Source organism: Paralichthys olivaceus, chromosome 14, assembly GCF_024713975.1.
Source record: "Paralichthys olivaceus isolate ysfri-2021 chromosome 14, ASM2471397v2, whole genome shotgun sequence".
NCBI classification, from domain to species: domain Eukaryota; kingdom Metazoa; phylum Chordata; class Actinopteri; order Pleuronectiformes; family Paralichthyidae; genus Paralichthys; species Paralichthys olivaceus.
In genome coordinates, this window is record NC_091106.1 from 16,526,560 (window position 1) to 16,542,658 (window position 16,099).

General features: G+C 39.4%; 1 protein-coding gene and 1 pseudogene across 2 annotated transcripts; both read right to left on the bottom strand.

Moving 5' to 3' along the window:
- Window positions 1-141: 141 nt before the first annotated feature.
- LOC138404818 (indoleamine 2,3-dioxygenase 2-like) lies at window positions 142-4,332 on the bottom strand (annotated as a pseudogene).
- Window positions 4,333-7,131: 2,799 nt separating this feature from the next.
- LOC109631450 (indoleamine 2,3-dioxygenase 2-like) lies at window positions 7,132-12,236 on the bottom strand. Of its 2 annotated transcripts, XM_069538888.1 has the most exons (10): window positions 12,055-12,236; window positions 11,239-11,334; window positions 11,036-11,155; window positions 10,538-10,656; window positions 9,900-9,914; window positions 9,720-9,819; window positions 9,457-9,574; window positions 9,334-9,385; window positions 8,752-8,900; window positions 7,132-8,581 (listed from the first exon to the last, which is right to left on the bottom strand). In XM_069538888.1, the coding sequence occupies exons 1-10, from the start codon at window positions 12,142-12,144 to the stop codon at window positions 8,082-8,084; spliced, it is 1,359 nt and encodes a 452-aa protein (XP_069394989.1). In that variant the 5' UTR covers window positions 12,145-12,236; the 3' UTR covers window positions 7,132-8,081. The 2 variants fall into 2 exon arrangements, with proteins under 2 accessions (XP_069394989.1, XP_069394990.1); XM_069538889.1 differs by lacking the exon at window positions 11,239-11,334 and having other exon boundaries at window positions 12,055-12,229.
- Between the last annotated feature and the right edge of the window lie 3,863 nt (window positions 12,237-16,099).

The window sequence follows — 16,099 nt, forward strand, 5'->3', positions numbered from 1 at the left end:
TCCGTACAGCATCATTTCATCCCTGCAGAACCTCCTTCCTCTATTTCCACCTCAGACCACAGTTCTCTCCGTATTTACCTTTGTCCCCTGTCATTGTCTTTTTACTCTTTTGGACATATGAGTTCCAATGTTCGATTTCTCTTTATTTTTACACACAAGTCAGTTTATTGATCACATGCAGTTCAGAACAATCCTTTAGTTTGTATCCATATATATAACATGCATTGTAATATCAGTACATTTACATTCCATCGTGAAAATATTTTAAAAACAGGTCAACCGAACATCATCAGGTTTTAATATAGTAACATATCATAATTAAGGTTTATACAAATAGTGTGAATATGTGTTTGTATAATTATAAATAGCAATAGAAATCATATTCTGAAAATTATTATTTATTGATTTTACAAAACTTAAAGTAGTTCCTCTCTGCAACATGATATATATCATACACTGTGATTAGATCAATATTAATATGTATAGAAGCCCAATCCAGCCAAGAAAAAGGTAAATTAAAAAGTTTGACATTGTTTTTGGGATAGTGGGTCAAATATGAACTTTCTAGTCATTTTGATTGAAAATCTTATCACACACTGTCAAACTATCATGTCAAGAGTTCCACTAATTTAAATCCAGGCTGAAAAGCAGTTTCTGACTGGTTCAAAATTTAAGGTCTTCTGGACCACACTCACTGTGATGTCACAGCATGATGTCATATCGGGTAACAAGTTTTTAATGAAGATCTATTTATTATTCTCCTGGCAATCAGTTATACATGTCATAAATCTCCAAATGACGATGTACTTGGTCACAGTATTGAGGTGGTAGCTCCGTAAATCCACCAGCGCTGACACACAGGTGTTGTAGGCCTGGAGGAGGTCAGAGCTGGAGTGGGAGGAGATGAAGTCTCGCAGAGGTGGAAGAGCAGAGAGATTCTCTATCAGCTGACGGTGGGCAGGAGGCATGTAATCCCTCATGCGTGTCAGGTAGGCCCCTAGATCAGTGGAGACAACAGAAAAGAGACCTTTAAAAAAGAGAGACAACAACAACAGCTTTCCCTCGAATCAATTTCTGTCAGAGCAATCAACTGACTGCACAAACAGAGTGATGCATTCATGAGAAGCAGCGAACGGGGGTCAGAGGTTGAGGGAAATACATCATTACCTGTCTCATCATCATGCCGGACGCACAGCAAAGCATCGAAGCACTGAATGGCTGAACTCTGGGCTGCACTTCCGCCTGATAACAAAATTGGCTCATTGCTCACACCTTCATACAGAAGCCCTCTTGGAAGCATTGGGTTGTCTCGCCAACTAAAGCAGTTCAAAACCATAAACATGCAGTATTAGCTTCCTGTTTTATAGTTGCAAATCCAGGCGTGTGCTACCATTTCCCACCCTACCTTGTGCAGCGAGAGTTAAAAGAGCAACAGAGGGGTAAGAGGAGCAGATAATTATGTATATATATATATAGATATATTGAGATAAATATGCACCAGATGAGATAAATGTTAAAAACATTAATAAAGTTGTACAAAGACTGAAACTCACCCTGAGAAAAAAATGCTCAATGTTCCATGAAATACAGTCGGATCTATATGATCTAGAAAAAGTGCAAATCCACTTATTCTGATTACCTTGAATTGCACTGGGCTCAGTTTGATTAAAACTTACTGTGCATGAGTTTGAACGTTTCCTTCATCTTCCTCAAAGACTGATTAACTTTGATGAGACCCATATGTACGCCGCTGAGGTCACAGGTTTTCATTGCGTGCATCACCACCAGAGCCCCCTGGAGGTTTAAAATCATCAGTAAGAAAACAAGAGCAAACACATTCACAAAAAATCAAAGGAACACACAGGAAACAGGCAGCATCTATCTGTGGTTTAGAAACAGTTGATGTGAAAGAGGAAGAGTAACAGCAGCGAATACAAACCATTATGCCTGAACTAGCAGCCATCTCGACCAATAAGGACACAATGAAAAATCCCCTGCAACTCTCTCCACCAGGAAAGGAAACTATCAAATCCATGTTCCTATTTTAGAAAATGCATGAGCACAGTATCATCATCACACTATGAAAATCATGTGAGTGTTTTATTTTCCTTCTACTCACCCAATTTCCATTGCTCTAAAACGAAAAAGAAAGAAACAGTTGCATCAGTGGAGGCTATTCTGTTCTTATAGAACTATTTTTCTACATGACAAAAATACAGTCTCTGCAGTTTAATGATGAGGTTACTATCATAATAAAGGAGGGTGTTTGGCCTCCTGCATGAAGTAAAGACATAAGGCAACAAAAGAACAGTGCTCACCCTTTGGGGTCCTTTAATTTCCAGTTTGGTTAAAACTGAATCTGCATGAGTTAAGATGGGTGGAAGTCCAAGTCTGCGAGACACCACCCAGTAGGGCCAGGCCAGAGCTTTAGGAAGAATCTGTCAAACAAGCAAGACACTTGTTTCAATCCAGAGGTTTCTAACCATGTTGGTGAAATGTCTCCAGGTAAAATAATAGCTTTCTATGGACTGTATATAAAAATGGATGACATAATGGCTCCCCAAAAGTGAAGTTAAATGGCCTTGATCGCCCCCTGATTGTTGGCTGCATATGTAGTAGCATAAACCCCACCCCCCCATGTTAGATGATGGGCTGTGGATCAAACTAAAAGGTCAGATGCACATTAAATATGTCAAAGATGGTTTCTGACCTTTTATGTAGTTCTTTCTTTGTTAGTGTTTGTTTTTCTGGTGAATTCAGTAAAAACTGGGTGAAGCTTTATGATTGACATTTGAGACTGCGTCGCAATTTGTCGAGCGCATGCATGGGTGGGCACCTCACTACTGTGGCTTCATCCCCTAATCACTACTGTGAAGACTCTGGCTCCAAATGAGATCATCGGTGCAGGATGACAGCCCCTGCAACTGGGATGTTATGGATTGTGGGAGGACCTGGATAAATCCATCTTCATACACAGTCAATGGTTTAAAGAAAACAACATTATCAGGTCCAAATTTCTATTCCTCCAAAACTGTAGTTTATGACCCAATACTCACAAAGACAATACAAATTCTTTCAGGAATTTAGCTCAAATCATTGCTGTTGTAAAGTACAGTGTCGTAGAGCAGCAGGTACTGTAGACCTAATATAAGCTTTGCTTTTAACATTCATTAACAGTTTAATCTATCGCTCTGCAGTTTTTACCTGAGCAGGTGCATGCTGCCCATCCTGCCACACGTATCCCATGGTGATGAACCCCAGCACCAGCTGAGCCAGCCTGAGCTCCCTGTGGTTGCTCAGGAGATGGACTCAACACCGGCATCTGGATGGTCACCAAAACAGGTCAACTGGACTTAGATGAGTTTCAGTACATTTGACCTCTCATCCAAGGGCTTCTTCAGTTCTAACTGACTGCTGGGAGTCCCGTGTATTTCATTTGTAGGGTGGGTAGGAGTCATTGAGATTACCTGGGAGGCTGGACCCACCCTGCTGTTGGACAGCACAACAGGATGGGTTCAGGTTACCTCAACGACTCCTAACAACCCTACCTTTTTTAGCACTTGGACATGTTTTTATGGTTGTTCGAGAGCAACAAGCACCATCAAGACTTTGTCTTCTCACCTCATGAACCAGGTCCCTTGGTCTGTCAGAGGTGTGAGATTATTTGCCAGGTCCAGCCACACCCGATAATAGTCTGGAAGGTTAGTCTAGATAATGAAGAGTAAAATGAATTGTTTATTGATTGATTGATTTTTTTTTTTCATACAGAATATAATAAGTAACATCATCAGCTTATGTATGCTGTGGTGCCTGACCTGCATGTCAGGGAATGACTGGTGCTATCAATCAGAGAGAGACAGTAATTTAAATGAGGAGGCAGGAGAAAGCTGAGAAAATGAGCTGGGTAGAAAACAGAGGATGCCCTGATGGGAAATCACTATGTAAACAGTAGAGTCAGCTCAAAATTATATAAACAACTTTAGCATTTAGTTTTCTATCATTCTTACAGGTTGATGACAGTGTATTAGGTCTCAAAATTCAAATATATGCAGTAAATTACTTATTTTTTAGTTTGTTTATCCAAATTTGACAACAGAGTATATGGAACTGTCGTTTTGCTGGACACAGAGCAGGTCCAGTCATGTGAGCGGCTCAAAGAAACCTGGAGAGACAAGCCATTACCTGATCAATAGAAACAGAAAGTGTTTTTTGGAGAAAAGAAGAGATGACGATGAAACTTACCAGTGGCTCCTTGAGGATGAATCCAAGTTCTTCAGAAATTTCAAATGCATCAAAGTCTGCCTGAAGTGCTTCAGTGTTGATAGTCTCCATATGTTCTGCCCTGTGCTCTGCTGTGGTAGATGCGATGACAAGAAGAGAAACTTAGACTGTGTCTGACGTCTATATCTGAATTGCTAAACTTGTTTTGAACCTGCTTTTACTGCCTATGCTACATCCTTTAAATATTAAGCAAAGAGCCAATCAGATCTCTTGAAGTCTGGAAATAGAGCAAAGCATAATTTCCCTGTTTTCTAATTAAAAAACTGAAAAAACTTGTAATGCTGTAATGTCCCACATTCACAGAATCAACAGCAGTGACAGATCATGTTTCTGTGACTCCACCTCAGTATTAGTCAGTTTTAGAGACAAATACCAAAAGATCACTCAGACTTTACATTTACATATATAAACCCAACTGCTGCCTGAGGTAGACTCAATGTGCAGTGGTGAATTAACTAAATATGTGCTGATGATGTTTCTATATTCTCAACACTGAAAAAAAATAATTTGAATGTTATTTTTCTTCTTCTGTTGTTTATGCTGTCTCAACTTTGTTCCATTGGTCCAAAAGTCTGAACTATCAAAGAAACAAAATATTCACACTGAAAACAAACCAAACCATGTTCCAGTTTGATCAGGACCGAGGCCACCTCTTGTTGTTGAACCAAATGTTGGTCCATTTTTCCAAATCATGGTTCAAGGCACCATTCACACCTTTTTTTTTGTTCACACTGCACTGTCACGTCTGAAGGTGTGGATCAAACAATGGGGGAGTGAGGTGTTAGTGTTGTTTCACCCAGTTACGTCTTCTGCACATGCAAAGCTTTTTTACGTCTCTGCAACAAGAAATACTTGACCATCCAGCTTTGTTGACATATATTCCAGCTAATTTTATAATATTCATATATTTGACATCAATATAGTACACAGTGACATGCAGAGCTGTAGTTAAAGGACCAGATTGAGAATAAATTTTGCAAACTTAACCCAAATAGCTCAAAGAGTCAGAAACCCTCTTCCAGCTCATTAGCTGAGGATGGAGTGCTTCCAAAGACAAAAAAATCTAACCTTAATGTATTCTGTTTTTTCTGGGTTTTGTTCTGTTGACAACAGAGGCTGTTAGTTTGAGGAAGGTGCCTGAGACGCTGTCACATCTTATCCAAAGCAAAACAACAGAAGCTGTGATTCGAGTGCAAATGGATTGTGTCAGTTATTCAAATGGGACAATGAAACCATTTTAATTTTTCCAAAGAATATTGTGTTTTCTTGGCAAGATCATGTGAGGTGCGACAAACCAAAGAACTGTTTCATTAAAATATTTTATTACTGATCCCAGTATTACAGACAAGTCTTGTCTTTCAAAACTTTGTTATAGTCTCTTGCCTTTCTCCAAGAACAAAGAGATATTATTGTATATATATATATTATTAAAACCAGATCTAACATGGGTTCAAGTTTCCTTGTGTGGACTGCAGTGAAGCCATTAGCTCAAGCGACATGACCCCCTAGACAAGACTGTTTCTAGAGAAGTACGGAATTAAAAAAGGCAAACATGACATTTTTCACAAATCAGTGAACATGATTTTGCAAAAATGGAGATTGTAAAAGTAGTCTTTTATCTGTTGGTTCAATGGATTATCCATTTAAGACAAGAACAGCATGTATAGCATTGTCAAGGTTTGCTCCAAGATCATTGGAGTAAAGCAAAGAGACTCATGTTCCCTCTGGGAGAATAAAGTGACGAAGAAGGCAAAGAATATAATCAGCCAACCTGATCATGTTTGGTCTGATGAGTTCACGGTGATGCCTTCAGGCTGCCATTATCATGTACCGCAGAGGAGAACTAAATTATATTTATAATCTTTCATTCCTTCTGCTATCAGGCTACTGAACTCAGTCAGTTTTTTAAATGACATCTTTGATGACTATGAAACATCTATTTATTATGTAATATTTATCTTTTTATTGCTATTTATTTTACCTCCTTAATCTTTATCTTGATGTCCTCACCGACGTCTGTATGTTTCTTGACCTGTGCTTTTTGACACATATTGGATATTGTTTGTGTGATCATCAACTCTGTAAGCTGCAAATGAATTGCCCTCCTTGGATCAATAAAGTCTGAATCTGAAAGAACACAAAGAAGAAATTTAAACAATAGCAGAACTTTATTAAGCAACACTTTGCGAGTTTGGCCAACACCGTTTACAACTTGGCCACTTCAGTCTCTTTCCAAAGAGGTATATTATCACAATATATTATCACTCATGCATCGTTGCCATGTTTGTTCCTGTCAAAAACCCTCATTCTCTGCATCGTCATCCAGTGAATGTGACTCATCTGTTTTTGTAGTTAAAGGCAGCAAAGATGAGCCATTAGATCTGATCTCACGAGAGTATCTTCAATGTTTTTCAAGTATTTGCATGTTTTTGCACTTTGTGTTTTAGTTCCTCTATTTTATGGATGGCTGATGTTTACAAAAGCACTTTTATTTAGGTTAATTCTCTCTGAGCTCTCTCTCACACACCTTAATGAAAAGGCCCCAGACATCCATGAGTAAGGTTCACATGTTCTCCCTTTACATCGTGATGCTTCAGGTTGACTCTCTCTTGCAAACACATATTTGATCCCACAGAAGCTCTTAATTCACTTGTTCTGCTCTGTTGGAAGCGGAGCTGGAAACATCCATTATTGTGAGAGAATGTGTAGAATTGTCTCCAAATTTATTGGCTTGTCCTGCGACAGCATCTAAGTCTGGTTCCTTTGTACTTCCTTTTATGAGAACCTGAACAACACACTTGTTATGTACTCTCCCAAATTCACTTCAGCATGAAATGACACAAATGACAGTTTTGATTTCTGGTGACATTTATTTACAATTATAACATTCACATTCTCTGAGCCGCCCTGGAACCTTGTTATGCTTTCATTGTTTGAAATACATGTATCGTACAGGCTTAGACACATCAGTCAACCGTCAGTGAGGTATATTTAGATGCCAAGTGAAATGTATTATTTTGACCGAGGCTGTGTACCAACTGTTTCTTTGCATTACACGTCAGTATGAGCTCAGTCCAAATAACAAGAAACATCCCAACTACAGAATAAATTAACAAAAGGCTTTAATCAATGTCATTATCTTCTTTCCAATTTCATCACTTTCCAAATGTGATGATGCCTTATGAGTTTGTGTAGTTTTTGAAGATGTGATTACATAAGTATTGAACATGTATAGAAGCCCAATCCCGCCAAGAAAAAGGTAAATTAAAAAGTTTCACATTTTGTTTGAGATAGTGGGTCAAAAATGAACTTTCTAGTCATTTTGATTGAATATCTTATCACACACTGTCAGACTAGCATGTCAAGAGTTCCACTAACTTAAATGCAGGCTGACGAGCAGTTTGCTGACTTGTTAAACATGACAGGTCTGTTGGACCACAGTCAATACAAGTTAAACTATTGTAGGGTTGCAAAAACCAAGTCTCCTGGTGTTAAATTGGTCTATAATGCAGGGTGTGTACAAGGGTTAACTCTACAGGTTCATGTCCCAGTGAACCGAGTTCTGATAACAACAAATTCAATGCTGAAGATAAATATTTCTTATATAACCTCTAGAGTGTAGAACAAGAAAAAAAGTGTGGGATATTACGCATATTATAATCAACAACCCCCTTATGATCTGTTTTTTATTCATAGAAACTCAGATAAAACTTGTGTCATAAAACTCCTAATTTTAAAGAAAGTGCTATAAAGAATTTCCCGGATCCCTGAACACAATTTACCGGGATCTTCCCTGACCTCTACTGCATCTTTCCAGCAGGTTTCCAGGTAAAAATGTCCAGTAGGTTTTTCATCATTTTGCTTACAAACAAACAAACTGTCAAACAAATGGACAGTGGTGAAAACATCATCTTCCTTGTGGAGGTAATGAATGACATTTCGGTTTCTTTTGACTCAGGTGACCTCTTTAGGATCAGTGCTCTTTGTGTAGCGTTACGAACACCTTTGAGGAAAACCACAGGGTTGGATCCACCAGTCCCTTTGACAGTACGCACGCCTCCGAGTGGGCAGCTCATGGCTTGGGCCTTGTTAGCAGGCATGATGACGTACTTGGTCACAGTATTGAGGTGGTAGCTCCGTAAATCCACCAGCGCTGACACACAGGTGTTGTAGGCCTGGAGGAGGTCAGAGCTGGAGTGGGAGGAGATGAAGTCTCGCAGAGGTGGAAGAGCAGAGAGAGTCTCTATCAGCTGACGGTGGGCAGGAGGCATGTAATCCCTCATGCGTGTCAGGTAGGCCCCTAGATCAGTGGAGACAACAGAAAAGAGACCTTTAAAAAAGAGAGACAAAAACAACAGCTTTCCCTCGAATCAATTTCTGTCAGAGCAATCAACTGACTTCACAAACAAAGTGATGCATTCATGAGAAGCAGCGAACGGGGGTCAGAGGTTGAGGGAAATACATCATTACCTGTCTCATCATCATGCCGGACGCACAGCAAAGCATCGAAGCACTGAATGGCTGAACTCTGGGCTGCACTTCCGCCTGATAACAAAATTGGCTCATTGCTCACACCTTCATACAGAAGCCCTCTTGGAAGCATTGGGTTGTCTCGCCAACTAAAGCAGTTCAAAACCATAAACATGCAGTATTAAAGGGATAGTTCACCCAAAAATTAAAATTCACTCATTATCTACTCACCATTATGCCGATGGAGGGATGGGGTTTGAGTGTTTGAGTCGACAAAACTCTTTTGGATTTTCAGGGTTAAACAGCGTTTAGCCAAATCCAATCCAATTTAAATCAATGGGCCACCATGTTTTGGTCACAATTTATTTTAATTGTATTGGATTTGGCTGCAATGCTGTTTACCCCCTCCACTGCCATAGTCCTGAGTAGATAATGAGTAAAATATGTGTTTTAGTGTGCTACCATTTCCCATGCAACAGGGGTAAGAGGAGCAGAGAATTATGATGCATAGTGACATAAATCTGCACCAGATGAGATAAATATTAAAAACATTAATAAAGTTGTACAAAGACTGAAACTCACCCTGAGAAAAAAATTCTCAATGTTCCATGAAATACAGTCGGATCTACATGATCTAGAAAAAGCACAAATCCACTTATTCTGATTACCTTGAATTACACTGGGCTCAGTTTGATTAACACTTACTGTGCATGAGTTTGAACGTTTCCTTCATCTTCCTCAAAGACTGATTAACTTTGATGAGACCCATATGTACGCCGCTGAGGTCACAGGTTTTCATTGCGTGCATCACCACCAGAGCCCCCTGGAGGTTTAAAATCATCAGTAAGAAAACAAGAGCAAACACATTCACAAAAAATCAAAGGAACACACAGGAAACAGGCAGCATCCATCTGTGGTTTAGAAACAGTTGATGTGAAAGAGGAAGAGTAACAGCAGCGAATACAAACCATTATGCCTGAACTAGCAGCCATCTCGACCAATAAGGACACAATGAAAAATCCCCTGCAACTCTCTCCACCAGGAAAGGAAACTATCAAATCCATGTTCCTATTTTAGAAAATGCATGAGCACAGTATCATCATCACACTATGAAAATCATGTGAGTGTTTTATTTTCCTTCTACTCACCCAATTTCCATTGCTCTAAAACGAAAAAGAAAGAAACAGTTGCATCAGTGGAGGCTGTTCTGTTCTTATAGAACTATTTTTCTACATGACAAAAATACAGTCTCTGCAGTTTAATGATGAGGTTACTATCATAATAAAAGAGGGTGTTTGGCCTCCTGCATGAAGTAAAGACATCAAAGGGATAGTTCACCCAAAATTGATTATTTACACTGATTATTTACTCTTCCGATGGAGGGGTCGGTGAAGTGTTTGAGTCCACAAAGCACTTTATGAGTTTCAAGGGTAAACTATGTTACAGCCAAATCCAATACAATTTCACTCAATTGTGACCAAACCCAAAAAAACATGCCTCCATATCGCTCCTGTGGTGTCATCCAAGGGTCTGTAGTGTCCGACATTCAAATTTAGCAGACGTGTTTTTAGCCTAAATGTCTGCTACCGGAAGTAGCAATGCTAGCAGTTACTTCAATTGTACTGGGCTTGGTTGCAACACTGTTTACCCCTGAAACTCCTAAAGTGTTTGGTGGACTCAAACATTTCACCCACCCCTCCATCGGTGTGGTGAGTAGATAATCAGTGAATTTTCATTTTCGGGTGAACTATTCTTTTTAATAAGGCAACAAAAGAACAGTGCTCACCCTCTGGGGTCCTTTAATTTCCAGTTGGCTAAAACTGAATCTGCATAAGTTAAGATGGGTGGAAGTCCAAGTCTGCGAGACACCACCCAGTAGGGCCAGGCCAGAGCTTTAGGAAGAATCTGTCAAACAAGCAAGACACTTGTTTCAATCCAGAGGTTTCTAACCATGTTGGTGAAATGTCTCCAGGTAAAATAATAGCTTTCTGTGTACTGTATATAAAGATGGATGACATAATGGCTCCCCAAAAGTGAAGTTAAATGGCCTTGATTGCCCCCTGGTGGTTGGCTGCAGTATAGAGCATAAACCCCTTCTATATTTTATGACCAAATTCTCACAAAGACAATAACATTTCATTCAGGAATATAGCTCAAATCATTGCTGTTGTAAAGTCTCATAGACCAGCAGGTACTGCTGACCTAATACGTCACCTTGCTTTTGACATTAATTATAATAAAATAGTTTTAGCCATTGCTCCCTCCATCCCTCTGCAGTTTTTACCTGAGCAGGTGCGTGTTGTCCATCCTGCCACACATATCCCATGGTGATGAACCCCAGCACCAGCTGAGCCAGTCTGAGCTCCCTGTGGTTGCTCAGGAGATGGGGACTCAGCACCGGCATCTGAATGATGACAGGTGGGAACACATGTTTTTAAGGTTCCATGTTCGAGAGCAACAAGCACCATCAAGCCCTTATCTTCTCACCTCATGAACCAGGTCTCGTAGTTTACGTAACTCTATCAGAGGTTTGAGATTATTTGCCAGGTCCAGCCACGCCTGGTAATAGTCTGGAAGATTAGCCTAGAATATAATAAGTGACATCATCAGCTCATGTATGCCGTGGTGCCTGACCTGCGTGTCAGGGAATGACTGGTGCTATCAATCAGAGAGAGACAGTAATTTAAATGAGGAGGCAGGAGAAAGCTGAGAAAATGAGCTGGGTAGAAAACAGAGGATGCCCTGATGGGAAATCACTGTGTAAATAGGAGAGTGGGCTGTGCTTCATGCCATTGTTTGAATTTTTTCAGCTCAAAATTATATAAACAACTTTAGCATTTAGTTTTCTATCATTCTTACAGGTTGATGACAGTGTATTAGGTCTCAAAATTCAAATATATGCAGTAAATTACTTATTTTCATTTGTTTATCCAAATTTGACAACAGAGTATAGTGAACTCTCGTTTTGCTGGACACAGAGCAGGTCCAGTCTTGTGAGCTGTTCAAAGAAACGTGGAGAGACAAGCTGTCTGATCAATAACTGTCTATATGCTCCTCCAGAAACAAACATGATTATCATTTTCAGCCGGGACAGACCAGTGTTCCTCTGATCAAATACTTGAAAAGCACTAGATAAGGAGAGACTAATCCTTGCTGGTAAACAAACATGTTTCTGTGTGTGCAGTATTTACAGTATTGTTATTGTCATGCGGTATGTTGTCTTTTTTCGGATCTGTTTTGATGGCTGTATGGTAAAAAAAAAAACGTTTTTATGAGAAAAGAAGAGATGACAATGAAACTTACCAGTGGCTCATTGAGGATAAAGCCGAGCTCCTCAGAAATTTCGAATGCATCAAAGTCTGCCTGAAGTGCTTCAGTGTTGATAGTCTCCATATGTTCTGCCCTCTGCTCTGCCGCGGTAGATGCGGTGACAAGAACAGAAACTTAGACTGTGTCTGATGTCAAGATCTGAATTGCTGAATTTTTTTTTAACCTGCTTTTATGACCTTTGCTACATCCTTTATTTGTTTGGGTGGAAACTCTCAGCAAAGAGCCAATCAAATCTCATGAATCATTGTCAAGCAGAAATTCCCTGTTTTCTACTCTGTACTATTGATTTTGCAGCACAGAGTGACAGATCATGTTTCTGTGCCTCTACGTCAGTATTAATCAGTTTTGAGACAAATACTAAAAGATCACAAAAGCCTTACCCCAACTGCTGCCTGAGCTAGACTCAATGTGCAGTGGTGAATTAACAAAATATCTGCTGATGTTTCTGTATTTCTGTTTTTTTCACCCAATCATGTCTTTTTTACATTTCTGCAAAAAGAAATACTTGACACTCCAGCTTTGTTTGCATATATTCCAGTTATTTGTATAATATTCACATATTCACCATCAATAGAGGACCCTCTTTACTCTGTATTAAATTCATGCATATTCAGAAACTTCAAAAACAGATCAGCACCACTGTAAATCGTTTGGGGGCAGTAAAGCCAATAGTTCAAGCTTGACAAACATGTAGAACACGAAGAGGAAAACAATATAACTTTTTGAAGCGACACTGGCAAACATCGTTTACAATATGGCCATTTCCGTCTTTTTCCTAAAAGGTGAATTACCACAACCTCATCCATAGACACCGTGTTTGTCTCATTCTCTGCTCTGCCATCCAGTGAATGTATTGCTAATGTAAAAGACGTGCAACATAAACGGACACGTCTCTTTTTCTACGTAAAGGCAGCAAAGATGAGTCTTGATATCTCGTGTCATGAGATCATCTTCAATATTTTTCAAGCCCTAAGGGGATTTTTATTGTTGAAACGAACATTGTTTTTGCACTTTGTGTTTTAGTTCCTGTATTTTATGGCTGGATGATGTTTACTAAAGCACTTTTATTGAGGTTAATTCTCTCTGAGCTCTCTCTCACACACCTCTGGAAAATATGACTCCACCTAAGCAGGTTAGGTTTAATGAAAAGGCCCCAGACATCCATGAGTAAGGTTCACGTGTTCTCCCTTTACAGAGTAGTAGAATTGTCTCCAAATTTATTGGCTTGTCCTGCGACAGCATCTAAATCTGGTTCCTTTGTACTTCCTTTTATGAGAACCTGAACAACACACTTGTTATGTACTCTCCCAAATTCACTTCAGCATGAAATGACACAAATGACAGTTTTGATTTCTGGTGACATTTATTTACAATTATAACATTCACATTCTCTGAGCCGCCCTGGAACCTTGTTATGCTTTCATTGTTTGAAATACATGTATCGTACAGGCTTAGACACATCAGTCAACCGTCAGTGAGGTATATTTAGATGCCAAGTGAAATGTATTATTTTGACCGAGGCTGTGTACCAACTGTTTCCTTGCATTACACGTCAGTATGAGCTCAGTCCAAAAAACAAGAAACATCCAACTACAGAATAAATTAACAAAAGGCTTTATTCAATGTCATTATCTTCTTTCCAATTTCATCACTTTCCAAATGTGATGATGATCTGTTGGTTCAATGGATTATCCATTTAAGACAAGAACAGCATGTATAGCATTGTCAAGGTTTGCTCCAAGATCATTGGAGTAAAGCAAAGAGACTCTTGTTCCCTCTGGGAGAATAAAGTGACGAAGAAGGCAAAGAATATAATCAGCCAACCTGATCATGTTTGGTCTGATGAGTTCACGGTGATGCCTTCAGGCTGCCATTATCATGTACCGCAGAGGAGAACTAAATTATATTTATAATCTTTCATTCCTTCTGCTATCAGGCTACTGAACTCAGTCAGTTTTTTAAATGACATCTTTGATGACTGTGAAACATCTATTTATTATGTAATATTTATCTTTTTATTGCTATTTATTTTACCTCCTTAATCTTTATCTTGATGTCCTCACCGACATCTGTATGTTTCTTGACCTGTGCTTTTTGACACATATTGGATATTGTTTGTGTGATCATCAACTCTGTAAGCTGCAAATGAATTGCCCTCCTTGGATCAATAAAGTCTGAATCTGAAAGAACACAAAGAAGAAATTTAAACAATAGCAGAACTTTATTAAGCAACACTTTGCGAGTTTGGCCAACACCGTTTACAACTTGGCCACTTCAGTCTCTTTCCAAAGAGGTATATTATCACAATATATTATCACTCATGCATCGTTGCCATGTTTGTTCCTGTCAAAAACCCTCATTCTCTGCATTGTCATCCAGTGAATGTGACTCATCTGTTTTTGTAGTTAAAGGCAGCAAAGATGAGCCATTAGATCTGATCTCACGAGAGTATCTTCAATGTTTTTCAAGTATTTGCATGTTTTTGCACTTTGTGTTTTAGTTCCTGTATTTTATGGATGGCTGATGTTTACAAAAGCTCTGGAAAATATGACTCCACCTATGCAGGTTAGGTTTAATGAAAAGGCCCCAGACATCCATGAGTAAGGTTCACATGTTCTCCCTTTACATCGTGATGCTTCAGGTTGACTCTCTCTTGCAAACACATATTTGATCCCACAGAAGCTCTTAATTCACTTGTTCTGCTCTGTTGGAAGCGGAGCTGGAAACATCCATTATTGTGAGAGAATGTGTAGAATTGTCTCCAAATTTATTGGCTTGTCCTGCGACAGCATCTAAATCTGGTTCCTTTGTACTTCCTTTTATGAGAACCTGAACAACACACTTGTTAAGTACTCTCCCAAATTCACTTCAGCATGAAATGACACAAATGACAGTTTTGATTTCTGGTGACATTTATTTACAATTATAACATTCACATTCTCTGAGCCGCCCTGGAACCTTGTTATGCTTTCATTGTTTGAAATACATGTATCGTACAGGCTTAGACACCTCAGTCAACCGTCAGTTAGGTATATTTAGATGCCAAGTGAAATGTATTATTTTGACCAAGGCTGTGTACGAACTGTTTCCTTGCATAACACGTCAGTATGAGCTCAGTCCAAAAAACAAGAAACATCCAACTACAGAATAAATTAACAATGTTTGAGTGTGTTTATGTTTTATTTATTATTATTATTATTTATATAATATACAAAGGTTTTGCTAATTTCATCACTTTCCAATTAAGATGATGTAATTAGTTTGTGTAGATCACACAAAAAACAATATCACAATGCATTATGCACCATGGATGTATTATCTAACAATAAACACAGAAGTCCTGCTGGAGGTTTTTCTGAAGGGTAAATGGGTTTCCTACATGTGACGGCTTTATAGAGACTGATTTGTGGCTGCTCGTGCTGAGTTATTTCTCAGGGATCTGATCGGGTCGGGAGTTTAGACTCACATCCGAGTTCGTTCAAATGCTCTGCATTACAGAAGCAACATTAGTAGTGCGAATGCCCCCCTGCAACTATCGTGTGAGCCCTCAGATCCTGCTTCCCATTGTCTGCATGCTTTACTGCCACTGCCAGCAAACCCGCAAACCATTTAACAGTCCAAAGCGGGAGGAGAAACCAGCAGGAAGGCGAGAGGAGCAGGGGGCGGGAGTGGAAACTGTGGTGCTCAGATTAATTTCAAGACCACTTACGAAGTCATCACACACAGGGGGCGCAGGGGGACAGTAAATTTACTCTGCAAGGGGAGAAGAGGATATATTGGTAAAAGAGACTTGAAATCAGGACAGCAGCTGTGCAGTGTTATTCTTCAAGGTGTGAGAGAGGGACCATAGCAGCAGGGTTTGAAACTGAGCATCATTGTACAGTGCTTCAGTCACAAATCCCACATCCTGCCATTCCCTTTTGCTTTCTGGTTTTTTGCTCCCTGTCTGTTTGTTTTCTCTTTTCTCCCACGTCCACCTTGTCTGGAGGCTAAAGAACGGGATCCAACTGGCACGTCT

Excerpts from the sequence above, each read along its gene's own strand:
- LOC109631450 (XM_069538888.1), bottom strand. The coding sequence starts at position 12,144 with ATGGAGACTATCAACACTGAAGCACTTCAGGCAGACTTTGATGCATTC. Across the intron at positions 9,386-9,456 it reads AACGTTCAAACTCATGCACA|ATCATGTAGATCCGACTGTA; the intron begins GTAAGTGTTAAT and ends TGCTTTTTCTAG. Across the intron at positions 8,582-8,751 it reads CCGGCATGATGATGAGACAG|GGGCCTACCTGACACGCATG; the intron begins GTAATGATGTAT and ends CCACTGATCTAG.